Genomic DNA, 14,900 nt, shown 5'->3' on the forward strand with positions numbered 1-14,900 from the left:
CCAGACGAAGAAGATGAGTTTTTATGCCTTTGAGAATGTAAATTAAGGAATAATCGATTACGGAAGAATAAGTTGTACCAGCTTTTACATACGCATCTGAACCGAACCAAACTCTTCAAGGAACCCTTGTGAGTATGTCATAAATTATGATATCGCAAGGAATAACACGAGTAAGAATCTCCTCTTGCTTCTTCTCCATTAAATCTTGGTTTCAAAATTGTTTTTGTAAACCTTAATTCAAAAAAAAAAAAAAACACGTTTGAAGAAACAAATGTAATATATTATAACTACCGCTTACAATCTACTTATAGCGCATTTGGATACATGTCCAGAAGTAAGAAGTCAAAAAAGCAAGAAGTCAGTTTGGTGTAGAATTTTAAAACAACTTTTACAGGCAGAAAAGTTAACTTTTTGTAAAGCAAAAAATCCTGTATTCTAAATTCTGCTTCTGACTTCTGCTTCTGAAAAAATAGAAGTCAGAAGCAAAATTGTATCCAAACGCGCTATTAGTATATATTTTTGGGTGGGAGTTTTGACAATAAGACCCTGGTGGCACGGCCCGATCGACAGTTTTTGGGACTATAAGTCGGTCACCAAGATGTTGATGTGATAAAGGCACACCGACTTTTACTTGCGTAATTACTAATTACTACTCCAACCACTATTTGAAAGAACACGAAATTCCCAACAGTTCCCTCTTGCCTTCATCTCTTGTTCCACCGAAGGCCACGGCGACGGCAGATTCTGAAACCCTTCGCGTCATATTTTTCCGATCAAACTCTGATCTGTTAAGGTTAGTCAACTCCGAACCACAATTTATTCATTTAAACTGTGAACAATTTTTGGTTAATTCTGAATCAGGTTAGGTTAAATTTCTGTGAAACCATATTGCAATTAGGCAATCTGAAATATCTTATTGAAACTAACTAGTGGTGTATTTGGTATACCATTTGGTGCGGAGAGGATTTTTTGATTGATGAAATTCTCACTCTCTCAGGTTGAAATGAAGTAATAGTAGGTAGGAGCGATTGACAAATTTATTATGTTATCGATTTTTTATGTCCTCAAGGTGTTTGTTGAATGTTCTGAGTCTTTATTTTCTGAAATATCAAATAAGATGATAGGTGGTGAGATTCTTAATAAACGGTTGATTCATTCACGGAATTGTGGACGGGATAAATGAGGAGCAAATGGCGTAACTACTGTTTATCCCAATGCTTTATCCCACTAGGCTGCTAGTTCACTACTTCTTCACAGGTGGGATTATCTCACTAAGTAATTTTACGCTCCCATGGATTTTAAAGTGTAATTAGATGGATGTTTGATACTATTTATTTTTGGGAGAATTCGAGATACTGGCTTAGTGAGATAATTTCCACTGTGAAGAAGTAGTCGCCTAGTGGGATGATCCCCGCCCTGGTGGAGCAGTGAAGTAGTGGAATAAACCATAAGTACGCCGTTATAGATTTAAAAATGTTAATAGATGGACGTTTGATACTTTTTATTTTTGGGAGTATTCGAAATACTGGCTTAGTAAGATAATCCCCAATGCAAAGAAGTAGTCGCCTAGTGGGATGATCCCCGCCCTGGTGGAGCAGTGAAGTAGTTGAGTAAACTGTAGTTACGCCGTTTCGTCCACAATTATCTTTTCCTTGAATGAATCAACGGTTTATTAGGGATCCCACCACTTATTATCCTACTTGATATTTCAAAAAACATGATCTTATTCTTGGCATTCTTAGTACTGTGAAGCCTGCCCACTACCTTACAATATGGATAAAGTCATAGAAAATATATTCAAACACCTGGTCGAAGGGATATGTATGTGCATGACTGTAAAACTTGTTGTAGGACTACCTCAAACACTGAGAAGAAGGGTTCATCATTGACCCGACATACACATTCTGAGTTCATGAACTAAAGGGTAGATATACTGAAGAGCATTATTATATGGCTTCCTGTGGATTTACCTCTCTGTTGTCTATTTGGGTATGATCTGATCTGAATACAGCTAATAACTTTGCCCTGTGCTTTTAGTTTATTAAGCATTTAAGGCTCATGTGTCTCAAAATTGTTCTTACTTTTGGTTTTAACTGCTATGACGCATTTGATTACGTCTATATTTTCTTTAAGGGTATTTGAGTACTAATGTTTACTTTCATCCATCTTTACGGCATGTTTTGCAGTGTGACAAGTTTTTTCCAAGGAAAGTATGCATCCTCCTTTAACCTTGCATAGGCACCCAATGTGCGCGGAGGTATTTGACTTCATCCTTCTTTTATAGTTTGAGAACAACATTTCTAACTGAGCACTTGCACATCATACTTTCAATTCTATGACTAACTTTTCCTGCCATAGTATATGTTACCCTTATTCGCTGTCTATCAGAAAGTAAAACATTTTCAGAGATTTTCATAATCTGTTATGGTCTTAGAGATCCAAGTTAATTGTTACATTGTTTCTTTTCTAAGAGGAGAAAATGATAATATTAGCTTGTTATGCTGCAGATAATTGAGGAGTTCCAAAAATGTCACATACACCATCCTTATGCAAAATTCTTTGGTGAGTGTACAGATTTGAAGATAAAGCTTGATCGTTGTTTCCGTCAAGAAGTGAGTTTTCCTTAAATTGTTTTTCTTTCCATTATCCACTTCCAGGTTCTTATTTTAGAAGCTCACATTTGTATTCTCATTTCTTGCACAGAAAGCTGTGAAGCGAAAAGCAAATTTTGAAGAGAGTAAAAAGTTGAAGGAGAGACTGCAAGCATACAGAAAAGAAACCGCCGAAGCAGAGCAATGACTGAAATCACAATTATAAAGACTGAGGATACACATTGTTTGAATTTGCATTGGAGGAATATCACAAATCTCCATTACAAGAGGTCTAGTCTGTATCTAGCTATTGTACCTGCAACTTGATAGCGATTGTAGATTCAAATGGAACCTGAAGGCATAAACTTATTGATTCTATACTGCGGTTATTGTCACTGAATTTATAATATTACATTGTTTCTTTGACTGTTCTCATACACACAAGAATATTAGGAGAGTTGTAGAAGATTGCCGTCATTTGGCAAAACAATAATGGAAAAATACAAAATGTTTCTCCACTTAGGCAGCTTTGTGTCTTGGGTTCATGACATGATCCCTGAAGTTGTATAACAAATGAGGTTGTGCTATGCATACGTAAAACTCTGGAATGCAATAGTACATTCAAAGTCTGTCTGTCTGTGATTTGATATTTGTTTTTGATTCGTTGAACTCTGTGGTTAGACGTGGATTAGCATAATACAAGGCTATCTGTTCTGATCATATTCAAGGCTAGATTTTGATCAAAATCTGTTCTGAATTTAATTCGTATAATATTTATAACTGTTCAGTGATGCCATTGAATGCAATGTATTGTGTATTCATTTAACGAAGCATGGTTTGAGACATAGCGAATTAACAAACAACTTGAAATTCGACAAAATAAAAGTCTCATCTGAGATATAAGTAGTCGTGTCGCAGGTCTCTAGTCATCGGTGGTGCATCCTCTGCCCCCAAATATTGCACATTGGATTCTCAATTTCCCCACCATTTAAATAATGAACGTATCTCTTGTCTTCAAATACAGTTTCTAAGATGTCCCGTGCATCTTTAGACTTAGTGCAAGTAGACACATAGTGCTGAAGGTCCGGGGTAACGGCCTGTCTAATAGCATTTAATACGTTAGAGTTTTGCAATGCAGCGGGAGATTCTTCAAGACTATAACTACAAACATCCTTAGGTATAGATACATCGCCTTTTGTATTAACCGGAGGATCATAGCCTTTAACAACACGTACCCAGGTTTGAAAATCACAAGCTTGAAGATAAGCACACATAGCAACTTTCCATCTTGAGTAGTTTGAGCCATCAAAGACTGGTGTTACGTTAACTGACATAGCACATACGTCCATAGAGTCAGATCTCCACAAACACATACTTGTAAGTTCTTAAACGTGTTTTCCTGCTCTGATACCAATTGAAAAAGCGGGGGTCTAACAACACCACCCAATATTTCGCTTAGCAATCTGTATGGACTAACTCCGAAATACTTTGCTATAGAATCAACTAGACAGTCAGACTCAATCTAGTTAAAAGTATCTCAATGAGTTAATATCTCTCTCTTGTTTTTGATATTACTCAAGCTAATAGAAATCAGCGAGTCCTAATCAAACATAAGGAATACTTGGACGGTACCAAAGACCAATGTCCAAGGATCAATCAATATCAATCAACAACCAAAGGTCGGATTTCCAATTGATGATCACGAACGCACAACCTGTATCATTTCAACTATATAACAAATATAATGCACAAAAAAAATAACACAAACACCAGAAGTTTTGTTAACGAGGAAACCGTAAATGCAGAAAAACTCCGGGACCTAGTCCAGATTGAATACACACTGTATTAAGCCTCTACAGACACTAGCCTACTCCAAGCTAACTTCAGACTGGACTATAGTTGAACCCCAGTCAGTCTCCCACTAATTCAACGTACAGTTGTACTCCTACGCATCTAATCCCAGCAGGATACTACGCACTTGATTCCCTTAGATGATCTCACCCACAACCAAGAGTTGTTGCAACCCAAAATCGTAGACTTGATAATAAACAAATCTATCTCACACAGAAAATTATATCAAAGGATAAATCTGTCTCACATAGAAAAACCCTAGTTTTTTGTTCCGTCTTAAGATATGAAAATCAAGGTGAACAGGAACCAAATGATAATCCGGTCTTATATTCTCGAAGAACAGCCTAGATTAATCAATCACCTCTCAACAATCTTTCTTGACTATACAAGAGGATATCGAGGAATCACAAACAGTGAGACGAAGATGTTCGTGACTTCTTTATCTTGCTTATCGGAGAACTCTCACGATCTGAAGCCAATCAATAGATTGTACTCGTACGATAGAAGATGCAAGATCAGATCACACAACTACGATAAAAGTAGTACTGGTCTTGCTTCACAATCCCAATGAAGTATTTAAGTCATTAACCTGGTTTTAGAGAAGAAAACCAAAGGTTAGAGGAGAATCGACTCTAGCGAGCGCACTAGTATCACACAGACGTGTGGGGATCATTTTTTCCCAATACTAGATGTCTCCTATATATAGTCTTCAAATCAGAGTTTTGCCTTAGTTACAAAGCAATCCATATTCATCGTTAGATGAAAACCTGATTTAGATTCAAGCTAATATTTCTCAATCGTTAGATCGAAAACTTAGCTTGTCACACACACTTGAGATATACGTTTACTGGGTTTGTGAAAACCGTGCCCAAACGTATACGTGTATGTTGGTTCAACATAGTAACCCAAAAGGTTAACCATATGAGCATTTCATATTAACCTTGTTCTTCTTTACCATAACTAGTTCAATTGACTCAAATGAAATAGTTAGAGAGTTGTTCAATTGTTATGAGATCTTATGTAACTACACAAGACACGATTGAAACAAAGATGATTCGATTCGATTGAATCGGCTCATGAACTTAATACCCACGGTTTTCATATTGCATTCCTTAGTAATTTAAGTTCCACGTTCAGAGCACATCTTTAGATCATAACCCAGTAAAGTACGCATGTTCGCGGATTTAAGGCAACCGACAGAGTTTTCCAAACTCAGCCAAGGAGACTTCCGCCAGTTCGCGGACTAAACACGCAAACGAGTTTTTGGAAAATCCCAGCTGAAATTCTCGGCAAGATAACTTCCGTCAGTTCGCGGACTGAGTTCGTAAACTGAGTTCGCGGACTTGGCAAAGCCAATTCCTCCGGTTTCTCTCAATCAACAAATTTCGCAAACTTCGGATTAATGAATAAGACTTATGCACATATGTGTTACCACACAATGCTTATATCCATCATTGGTTATATTGACCTAAACTCTCATTCCAACCATTGAAACATTCTTAGAGGACGTTATAGAGTTGTTATACTATTTCTCGTCAAAGCGATTTTCAAAGTGATTGAAACAATATGACTTTCGTCATTAGGTGAAGATAAACCCGATCATAGCGAAACGCTTTACCAACACATGATTTCGATATATAGACAGGCGAGATATACTCGGCTCGAAATATCAAATGTGTATGATCCAGTCTATATAGAATACGACTTTATCTCATAAGAAGTAGGAGATAGAAGAGATAGACTTTTGAGTGATAGATAAGTTCAAGTCTCCACATATCTTTTTGTTGATGAAGTTCCACGGTTCCTTGAGTAGATCTTCGTCGTTGTATGATGAATCGCCATTAAGTCCTTGAGCTCAACTACACTTTTCTATCCTAGTCCGAGACTTAGCTATGTAGACTAGAAATCAAGACTCATAGTTTTGATCACTAACATTGACAAACATGCTTGAGATAGCAATGCACGAGAGTTCGACCGAGCTATGCTCTAACACACTAAAGTTACTATTCATCACACTTGGTGAAAATGTGGTTTGCAATCACAAGTAAGACAAATTTCATTTGGCAAATTCTAAGCATTATTGCATCATTTTAATAACGAATTGACAACATAGGGAACCCACCAAGAATTACGAAAATAATCCTCAAGCAATTGATTGCATGACTAAAACGCTAAAGGCTTTGGAAATTAACCCCAAGCCTTTAGGATAAGTGAAAACTACAGGGAGACCCATTCTCCCAGAATTTTCTACTATGAAACCCACGCTCAGAAAAACACAGGCGCGCACCCATTTTCTGGAAGAAAATTATTCTCAAACCCATAATTTCTGGAATTATGTTTCGGTCTTTTTTTTTTTTCTTCTTCTTCTTCTTCTCAGATTCGTATCTCCCTACAACTTTCTTTCCTATCTATCGACGAAGTCCAAAATATCGATTGAGATTAGAAATTGCATCAACCAAGTTGGGTCCGTTTGTCAACTGGATTGGGTGTATTCAAGGGTTCGTTTGTGATTCGAATCATCTACAGTTGAGGTAATGTTTGAGAGGAAGATGTTAGGGTCTGATCTGTTGATGTAATTGATTATGAAGGAAGTTTTAGAAGATCAGATAAGGAATTTGGTGAAGTTGCAAAAATGAAATCAACAAAGAAAAGGGGATCTGGGACTGATTGATTAAATAGGTTTTGGTGGTTGTGTTCGAAGAATCGGGAGCTCGAGATGATGTAGAAGTTTGGGTTGTATTTTAACTCAAGAGAGCCAGGAAGAAGAATTTCTTACATCCCCTCTTTTCTCAGTCCTAGAGATGTTGTTTTTGTGGTTGATTGTGACAGTAAATGATGATGAATGAGTCTAGTTTATAATTCCTGGAAGAAGTGGAGTTATTGGGCTGCGTTGAATGTGAAATTGCAGGAATTGGAGAGCTGAAGGAGATGGTTTCTCAACACACAACAACACCATCAGGTAGCGTGTATCCACTGTACGACAGAAAAGCTGAACCACCATATTATTACCACCTAGTTCGCAGTTGTTACAATGGTTGCTGCTATGGGCATTGTTGATTATCTGGGTCGTGTAAAAATAGGAGAAGAAACAAATGCTGCTGCAGATGTTTGTGTGGGTGTTGTGTGTTGTTGCCGTGGGTTTGAAACCAGCAATATATCGAAGGATACATGTTGTCTATGGTGAGGGTTTGGTACAGTTCTGGCAGCGAGAAAAGAAGGAAGAAAATGGTGCAGAGTGATTCGCAAATTTGGTTAGTGCTGTTGAAGATTTGGTCAAGGCTAAACAACAAGAACATAACCAGCTGCAGCTGCTTGACCGCACTGTTTCCTTGCTAGTTTTCTGTGCGTTTGTGGGATGAGTACAAGGGTTGTTTGCAGCGGATGTAGCGTTAATTAGAATCCAATAGGGTGAGCTAATTTGGGTACCAATTTGTTTCAGCAACGGATAGAGTTTGGGTCCTTTATAATAGCTAAGAAAGAGTGTAGCTGCCGTCAGTTTTATGAGATGAATGGATGCAGATTGGTGGTGTTTAGTGTTTGTATCGAACAAGGATTGTTGGAGGCGGTTTATGGTGCGACATTACAGGGTTTAGCACATCAGGTTTTGACAGAAGAAGCATTATCAACGGCAACTTGATTTGCTGCCAGGATTTAACTTGAATCTATGATGTTTTATTCTACGTCTGCAACAATGGATATGAGGGTGTGCTTGTTGTCCGAGATTGAAGAGTCTGATTTTTGTCGATAAATAGATGGGGAGCTGTGAAGTTGGTGGCTAGTTATGCATGTCACGTTGTTATGACTGCATAACATGTCAAGATCAGATTTGGTTTTTAGTCTGTTGGGTGTTGTTTTAAGTTGTTATGCAACTATGAAAATGGATGCATAACCTGTTATGCATCTACAAAATTTGTTGCATAACTTGTTATGCAGTTCAGAAAACGGTTGCATAGCACGTTATGCATCAACTTTTTCGTCATTATTGAAACCAACAAAAACAAAGACTGCACAACTTTTCATACACCTACAATAATATCTGCATAACATGTTATGCAGTCGTGAAAATTGATTCATAACCTGTTATGCATCCCAAAATATGGCTGCATAATGCATTATGCATCGAGAAATTTGTTGCACAATCTTTTATGCATCGAGAAAATAGATGCATAACCTGTTATGCATCCGAAAATATGTTTGCATAATGCATTATGCATCAATTTTTTATGTACGCACTAAAATCAACCAAAACAATGGCTACATAACTTGTTATAGATGCATAACTTTGTTATGCAGATGCATAATTTGTTATGTAGTCGAGAAAATGGTTGCATAATTCGTTATGCGTCTGCATAATGTGTTATGCATCTTTTTTGGTGGCTGCATAATGGTTATGCAGTCAGTTTTCGAAATTTTGCCTAAAATTAAGGCGCGGATTTTTAGACATGTTGTATCCAAGTTGCGTTGCCAATTATACCCTTGATGCATAACCCGTCATGCGGATGCATAATCCGTCATGCATACATTTTTAATAATTTCATATAATTATGGGTGTCACGATACCTAAAATTAATTGTGGGCCTAAGAATGAGAATATTTTTTTGGGTCTCCCCCTAATTTCCCCTTAGGATAAAGACACACAAATGTAGCATAAAAAAAAACTAAATAATCATTCTACTGGGAAAGAAAATATAAATGAAGGTCGTAAATATCATCAAGTTTCTTAGCATGCTTTGATGTTGAACCATACAGTTATTGCTCAAGATGCAGTCCAGGTCTTGAAGATTCTGTCGTAGATGGACACCAGTTCAGTCCATAGACGCCATACAAACTCCATCACTAGCAGCGAGCTAGCTACCATCAATACCAGCGTTTTCTCGAGATCCTTCAGTTCCCTCTACAAGAAAACAAAACACCTCCCAATTAAGTTTAAAAAACATAAGTCTGCATTTATTGAGCAATTTTATCAAACACATAACATCAACACTAACTCAAATATACGATTCTTATACCAAGAAATGAAAGAAATATCCAAATAATGGGATTGCAGTAACGAAACTTGTGTTATATTACATTCTCTTCTCGTCAAGAAACTCAAACTCGATCTATCCAAACTCAGATTTTCTTTTTTACCTCAATATCACCACAAATACAAAAATAAGAATGAAGAAATCAAGTAATGAAAGCTTCTCCTCAATGGAAAACAAGTTCAATTAAATCGAACCAAGATCAGTTAAAAAACCCTAGCCTAATACCTAAATCAAAATGGATAAATCGATTTATACATGGTTTTGTTTGGAGTAGGTACAAAGATGGAAGAGTTATATGTGTTAAACGAAGATCTACGGAGGAAGAAGTGGATACCCAATACTCACAACTATTGATAAGTTCCCAATATTTGAGAGCAACACAAAAAATCCAGGGAGAGACGATCTAGTGCAGATTCATTGATACCATCCATCTACATAGGAAACACAATGAGCAGTTAGAGCATCTGTAAAGTCTCAGGTTTCAGTTCATAATTTTCCTTGGTTTCAGCTAACTTGATACAAGACAGACGAGAGGTCCTAGTTGGGTTTAACAAATCTTTCAAAGTTGCCATTTCTGGCACTACCAAAGGACTAGGAGTACTTTCTTCATTAATTGTCAAGTTTTCAAAGCTGAAATTTACAAAGACAGGGCTCTCAAAAGAAGAGTCTTCGAGCTCCCCGCCTTCACAAGAAGAACTACTAGGTTTGTCACTAATCATATGACCTAGATTGTTTCTTTTACAAGCCCGGTCTCTAATGACCTCGGGCATATACTAGAAAAACAAAAATACAAAGAAAAATCCTAAAAGGAAGGGAATATCTAAGCAAACACAAATAAGGCTGACTCCACCACAACAAACCTACTGATTTCTAGCAAAAAAAAGCATAATGGCTCCACTTAGATTGTTTCTAGACCAGCTTTTAATCCTTCGAAAGGGAATTCGTTACAATTTAAGCAAACCCCTCTGGAATCAATCCGAGTCAAAGTAAGTTGAATAGAGGCGAGGGAAGCTCAGTGGAGCTTTGATACCCAAGGCCTCACCGGTATTACAAGGCGGCGCAGTCACGAATTCAACTCAGAGAAACCATCATAAAATTCGAAGTATGCTTAAAAGGGTAACCAATATTTTTCGAACGACTTTCCTACTAAGCTCGTTACCCTATAGGTCTCGTTATATTCCAAATTTTAAAGCTTAGGTTCGGGATAAGTATCATTTTCCTAAGGCGGGCAAGAAGAGGAAGGTGATGAAATCAGAACCCTAATCTTGTATGGCCAGTCCTTGCCCTTTACAAGGAAATTAAAGCAGCCGTATTCAGTTCCTCGACATATATCCAAATGAAGGAATACAGTAACTCGCTAGCAGGGGATTCGCGAGTGTTTCTACAAGATTACCTCCCGTTCCAGACGGGGGATGAACCGTTGAAGTCGACTCGGGCCACAACTCCTATATCATGTGCGAACCCGAGGGGCCGAGGCGATATCGTAATCGCCGTCCTTCTCTGCAATTAGTTTAATATTTAAACTACCCTTCTGTAGGGTTTAAAAATAATGTCCCAAAGTTTACAGTCCAAAGTCCAAAAAATAAAGTATAAGGGAAAAGGAAAGTCTAAAAAAATAAATAAAAACAATTAAAACTGTCTCTCTCTTTTTTATAAAATAAAAAAAAAATTTCTTCTTCTTTCGCTCCTTTCGCTTTGCCTTTTAATCCAAGTCTTTAAGTATTCACTAAAAGCTTTGGCAAAATTTTCTTTCGCTCCAAATTCCAAATTCTGTAAGGAAAAGACAAAAATCCAAAAACGTGAAGAAGAACAAAAAAATAAAAACAAATAAAAACCTAAAAAAAAAATCTAAAAACTCTAGCCTAAACACAAGTCCGCGTCAGTGGCGCTAAAAATTGATGTGACTCAATAATGTTGTACTAAAAAGGTTCGTTGAGACTTGTGAAAGCAAAAGAATTTAGACTTAAAAATTAAAGAAAACTTAACCCAAAATTTGATTTCAAGATATGAGAAAATAACCAAGACACTGATTCCACTATTACACATGAATGAATGATGATAAATAACCCAAAACTCTAATTATCTTTTAAGTCCCTTATTTTCTTAACTCACAAATAATCAGGAAAATTCTCAAAAATTAATTGTATCCCCTAAGCATAGATTATCTAATCAAAGCATAACCTATCTAATTGAATCACAACTAATGAAGAAAATTATGCAAACAATTAAAAACTCTTCAAAAACAGTGATTGAGTGAATTATAATTAAATATTAGAGAAAATATAATAGTTACCAAATTATTCATGCGTAAATAGCTTCCGCCTTGGTTGTGATATAATTAGCACATCATCATGTTTGAAACACGCTCGAAATTCATATTATTGCTCAAAAATGGTTTACAAATGATGAAAAGGGAGAAATATAATGAAAACCGGGTTTGTAACAGTTATATGTGTTACAAACCAGAACGACCCACAATATGTGTCACTGATACTGTAGCAAATAAGTCTGCCTCTGATGTACGACCCTCGGCTGTGAGTCGTTATCACTATAGAGAAACGTCCGTCTTTGCTGGTTTGTTCTTCGTGTTCTTCAGCTTTGCAGCAGCAGAAATGGTGACTCTCTGCAACTTTCACTTTCTCACCTCTGAGATGTTCTAAATCCTCCCAATTCTCTCTCTCTCCCTTTATGAGACACCAGCACCCTTTATATAGCCAGTAGCACCAAGAACTCTCGCTATAACTTAAGATAATTCTCTCTTAACTCGGCCTTGATGAAAAATATTTTGGGAATATTTTCTTCCCTGATTTAGCTTTTAACGTTGTTTCCCCACGCCAAATTACTCTCAACGCATCCAGTCATTGTCCAGAAGTGTTCCAACATGCAACAGCCACGCGAAAATCTCTTGGTCACTCAATCAGGACTCGGAATGGAAAACCAACCCGTGATGCTCTGATTTCATATCTTGGGTTATCTAGCCAAATTTGATCGAAAAGCACCCATACCAGCTTTGTTATGACAAATCACATCTACCCATGAAGTTTCAGGAATTAAATCTCACTAAATCACGTCCAAACATCCGATTGAAAATCTGCCAGTTCTCTTCACCATTTTCCCTCCAAAACAAAATTTTGAATTTATTAAAGAAGGTCACCCTTTATCCATTGGTCGCCCCTTATCCGTTGCTGGAGTCCGAATAACATATGTCCTCTGGGGTGCCTTTAATAACTTTTTGAGCCGAATTTTCCATCAATATTTATTTCCAAAAAATACCTACAAACACACAAAACACCATAATAAGGACGAAAACAAGTACTAACAATACGAAACATTGAGGACAAATTAGACACATAAATGCGTCTATCAAATACCCCCAAACTTATTATTTGCTAGTCCTCGAGCAAAACTAAAATAAATAAATAAAATCGAGTTAATCTCGGGAGGGTTTACCAGAGGTGTACCCACAAAACCATTACTCCAGATCCTAGCTATCTACGCAGAACCTTGGAAGGCACTAAAGAATCTCCTTGGTTGGAATACAATCACTGACTACAGGAGGAAGTACCCTGATGCGAAATTACAATTGTTGTACACGAGTTGGCACTCAAGCATACTAAAAAAATTCATATAAAGTGACAGAGCTCTACTCAGATAGTTTCTGGACATCATAACCGGAGTCAACCAATCACATGGAAAGATTAAGAAGATGGATAAAGAAAAATATGGTTTAAAGTGAACGGTGTTTCCCATATCTGTTTGAAGGCCTCTGCCAAGATGAACCTATCCTAATGGACTGAGATACCGGTCTGACTAATATCAACACAACTGGCATATACAAGGGGACCAGTGGTCGATAAACCTAACTCTAGGTCAACACAACTGACATATACAAGGGCACCAGCGGTCGACTTTATTGAATTTATTCCGGTTGGTCTGATGGTCTGGTCTCAATACTCAACTTTTTTTTTTTTGAAATCTCAATCACTCTATTTTACCCTAAAAATGGTAACAACTTGAATCGTGTGCCCCATCAAATCACTTAAAGAAAATAAAAATAGAAGGATTAGGATTCAACGAGAAATGGCGAAACTATCATGTTTTTTTTTTTAATTCTAACACCTGAGCTCTGTGCTTTTATGAATAGACTCTTTAAATGTTTCCATCTAATCAGATTGGTTCCTCAACTCGTACAACCAAGATGTTCCCATCCACTTAGATTGGTTAGTGCCAACCTTAATAAGCATAAATTTCTAGGATCTGGAGTTTATTTATTGCAACTAAAAGCTAAAAAGTTTCTTCCCCACCCCCAAACTTAAATATAACATTGTCCTCAATGTTTCTAATGAAAAAGCAATACCAGAAAGTAAAGTAACACGAGGAATCAGTAAATAGAGAAGTCGGAAAGATAGTACCTGGGTGAAGAGAGAAATCAAAAACTAATATACAACATACAATCGCCTCGATGGTCAATCAAGGGTAAACAGGGTCCTCCATAGGGAGCTACTCAATATCACCTGTAGGAAAGGGCTCTAAAAAGGGTTTCAATCTATGACCGTTAACCTTCGAAGAACTACTACCATCCGGTGTCTCGATTTCAACAACTCCATGAGGAAAGACAGTGCGAACAATAAAAGGACCCGTCCACCGAGAACGTAACTTCCCAGGGAAAAAATGCAAGCGGGTATCATACAGAAGAACTTTTTGACCTGGAGAAAATGACTTTCTTAAGATATTTCTATCATGCACAAGTTTCATTTTGTTCTTATACTCCTTAGCATTATTATATGCATCTCTACGAATCTCTTCCAACTCATTGAGCTGGAGTTTCCTATGGGCTCCTGCCTTGTCGAGTGAAAAATTTAGCTGCTTAACAGCCCAATAAGATCTATGTTCTAACTCAACAGGTAAGTGACATTCCTTGCCATAAACAAGCCGATAAGGCGACATTCCAATGGGGGTCTTAAACGCAGTACGGTAAGCCCATAAGGCATCAGTAAGCCTAGACGATTAGTCTTTCCGATTAGGATTAACTGTTTTCTCTAATATACATTTTATCTACCTATTGGAAACTTCTACCTGACCACTAGTCTGTGGATGATACGGGGTAGCTACCTTATGTGTAATACCATATTTCTTCATAAAAAGCCTAAAATGTCCATTACAAAAGTGCGACCCTCCATCACTAATTATAGCTTGCGGTGTACCAAAACGTGTAAGTATATTATCCTTCAAGAACTCAATCACAACCCTATGGTCATTGGTTTTACACGCAACCGCCTCAATCCACTTTGAGACACAGTCTACAGCGACAACGATGTATAAGTTACCAAAAGAATTAGGAAACAGACCCATAAAGTCAATACCCCACATATCAAAGACCTCAACAACTAAAATAGGGTTCAAGGGAATCATGTTCCTACGGGATATGGTT

General features: G+C 37.3%; 1 protein-coding gene across 1 annotated transcript; it reads left to right on the forward strand.

Moving 5' to 3' along the window:
• The first annotated feature begins 653 nt into the window (after positions 1-653).
• On the forward strand, positions 654-3,220 carry LOC113284202 (COX assembly mitochondrial protein 2 homolog). The gene is made up of 4 exons (XM_026533616.1): positions 654-793; positions 2,187-2,257; positions 2,508-2,612; positions 2,704-3,220. The coding sequence occupies exons 2-4, from the start codon at positions 2,213-2,215 to the stop codon at positions 2,797-2,799; spliced, it is 246 nt and encodes an 81-aa protein (XP_026389401.1). The 5' UTR covers positions 654-793; positions 2,187-2,212; the 3' UTR covers positions 2,800-3,220.
• Positions 3,221-14,900: the final 11,680 nt, after the last annotated feature.

This window comes from Papaver somniferum, chromosome 5 (genome assembly GCF_003573695.1).
Source record: "Papaver somniferum cultivar HN1 chromosome 5, ASM357369v1, whole genome shotgun sequence".
Lineage (NCBI taxonomy): Eukaryota > Viridiplantae > Streptophyta > Magnoliopsida > Ranunculales > Papaveraceae > Papaver > Papaver somniferum.

Coding starts and splice junctions, on each gene's coding strand:
- LOC113284202 (XM_026533616.1), top strand. CDS start 2,213: ATGCATCCTCCTTTAACCTTGCATAGGCACCCAATGTGCGCGGAG. Junction 2,258..2,507: donor GGCACCCAATGTGCGCGGAG/GTATTTGACTTC, acceptor GTTATGCTGCAG/ATAATTGAGGAGTTCCAAAA. Junction 2,613..2,703: donor ATCGTTGTTTCCGTCAAGAA/GTGAGTTTTCCT, acceptor TTTCTTGCACAG/AAAGCTGTGAAGCGAAAAGC.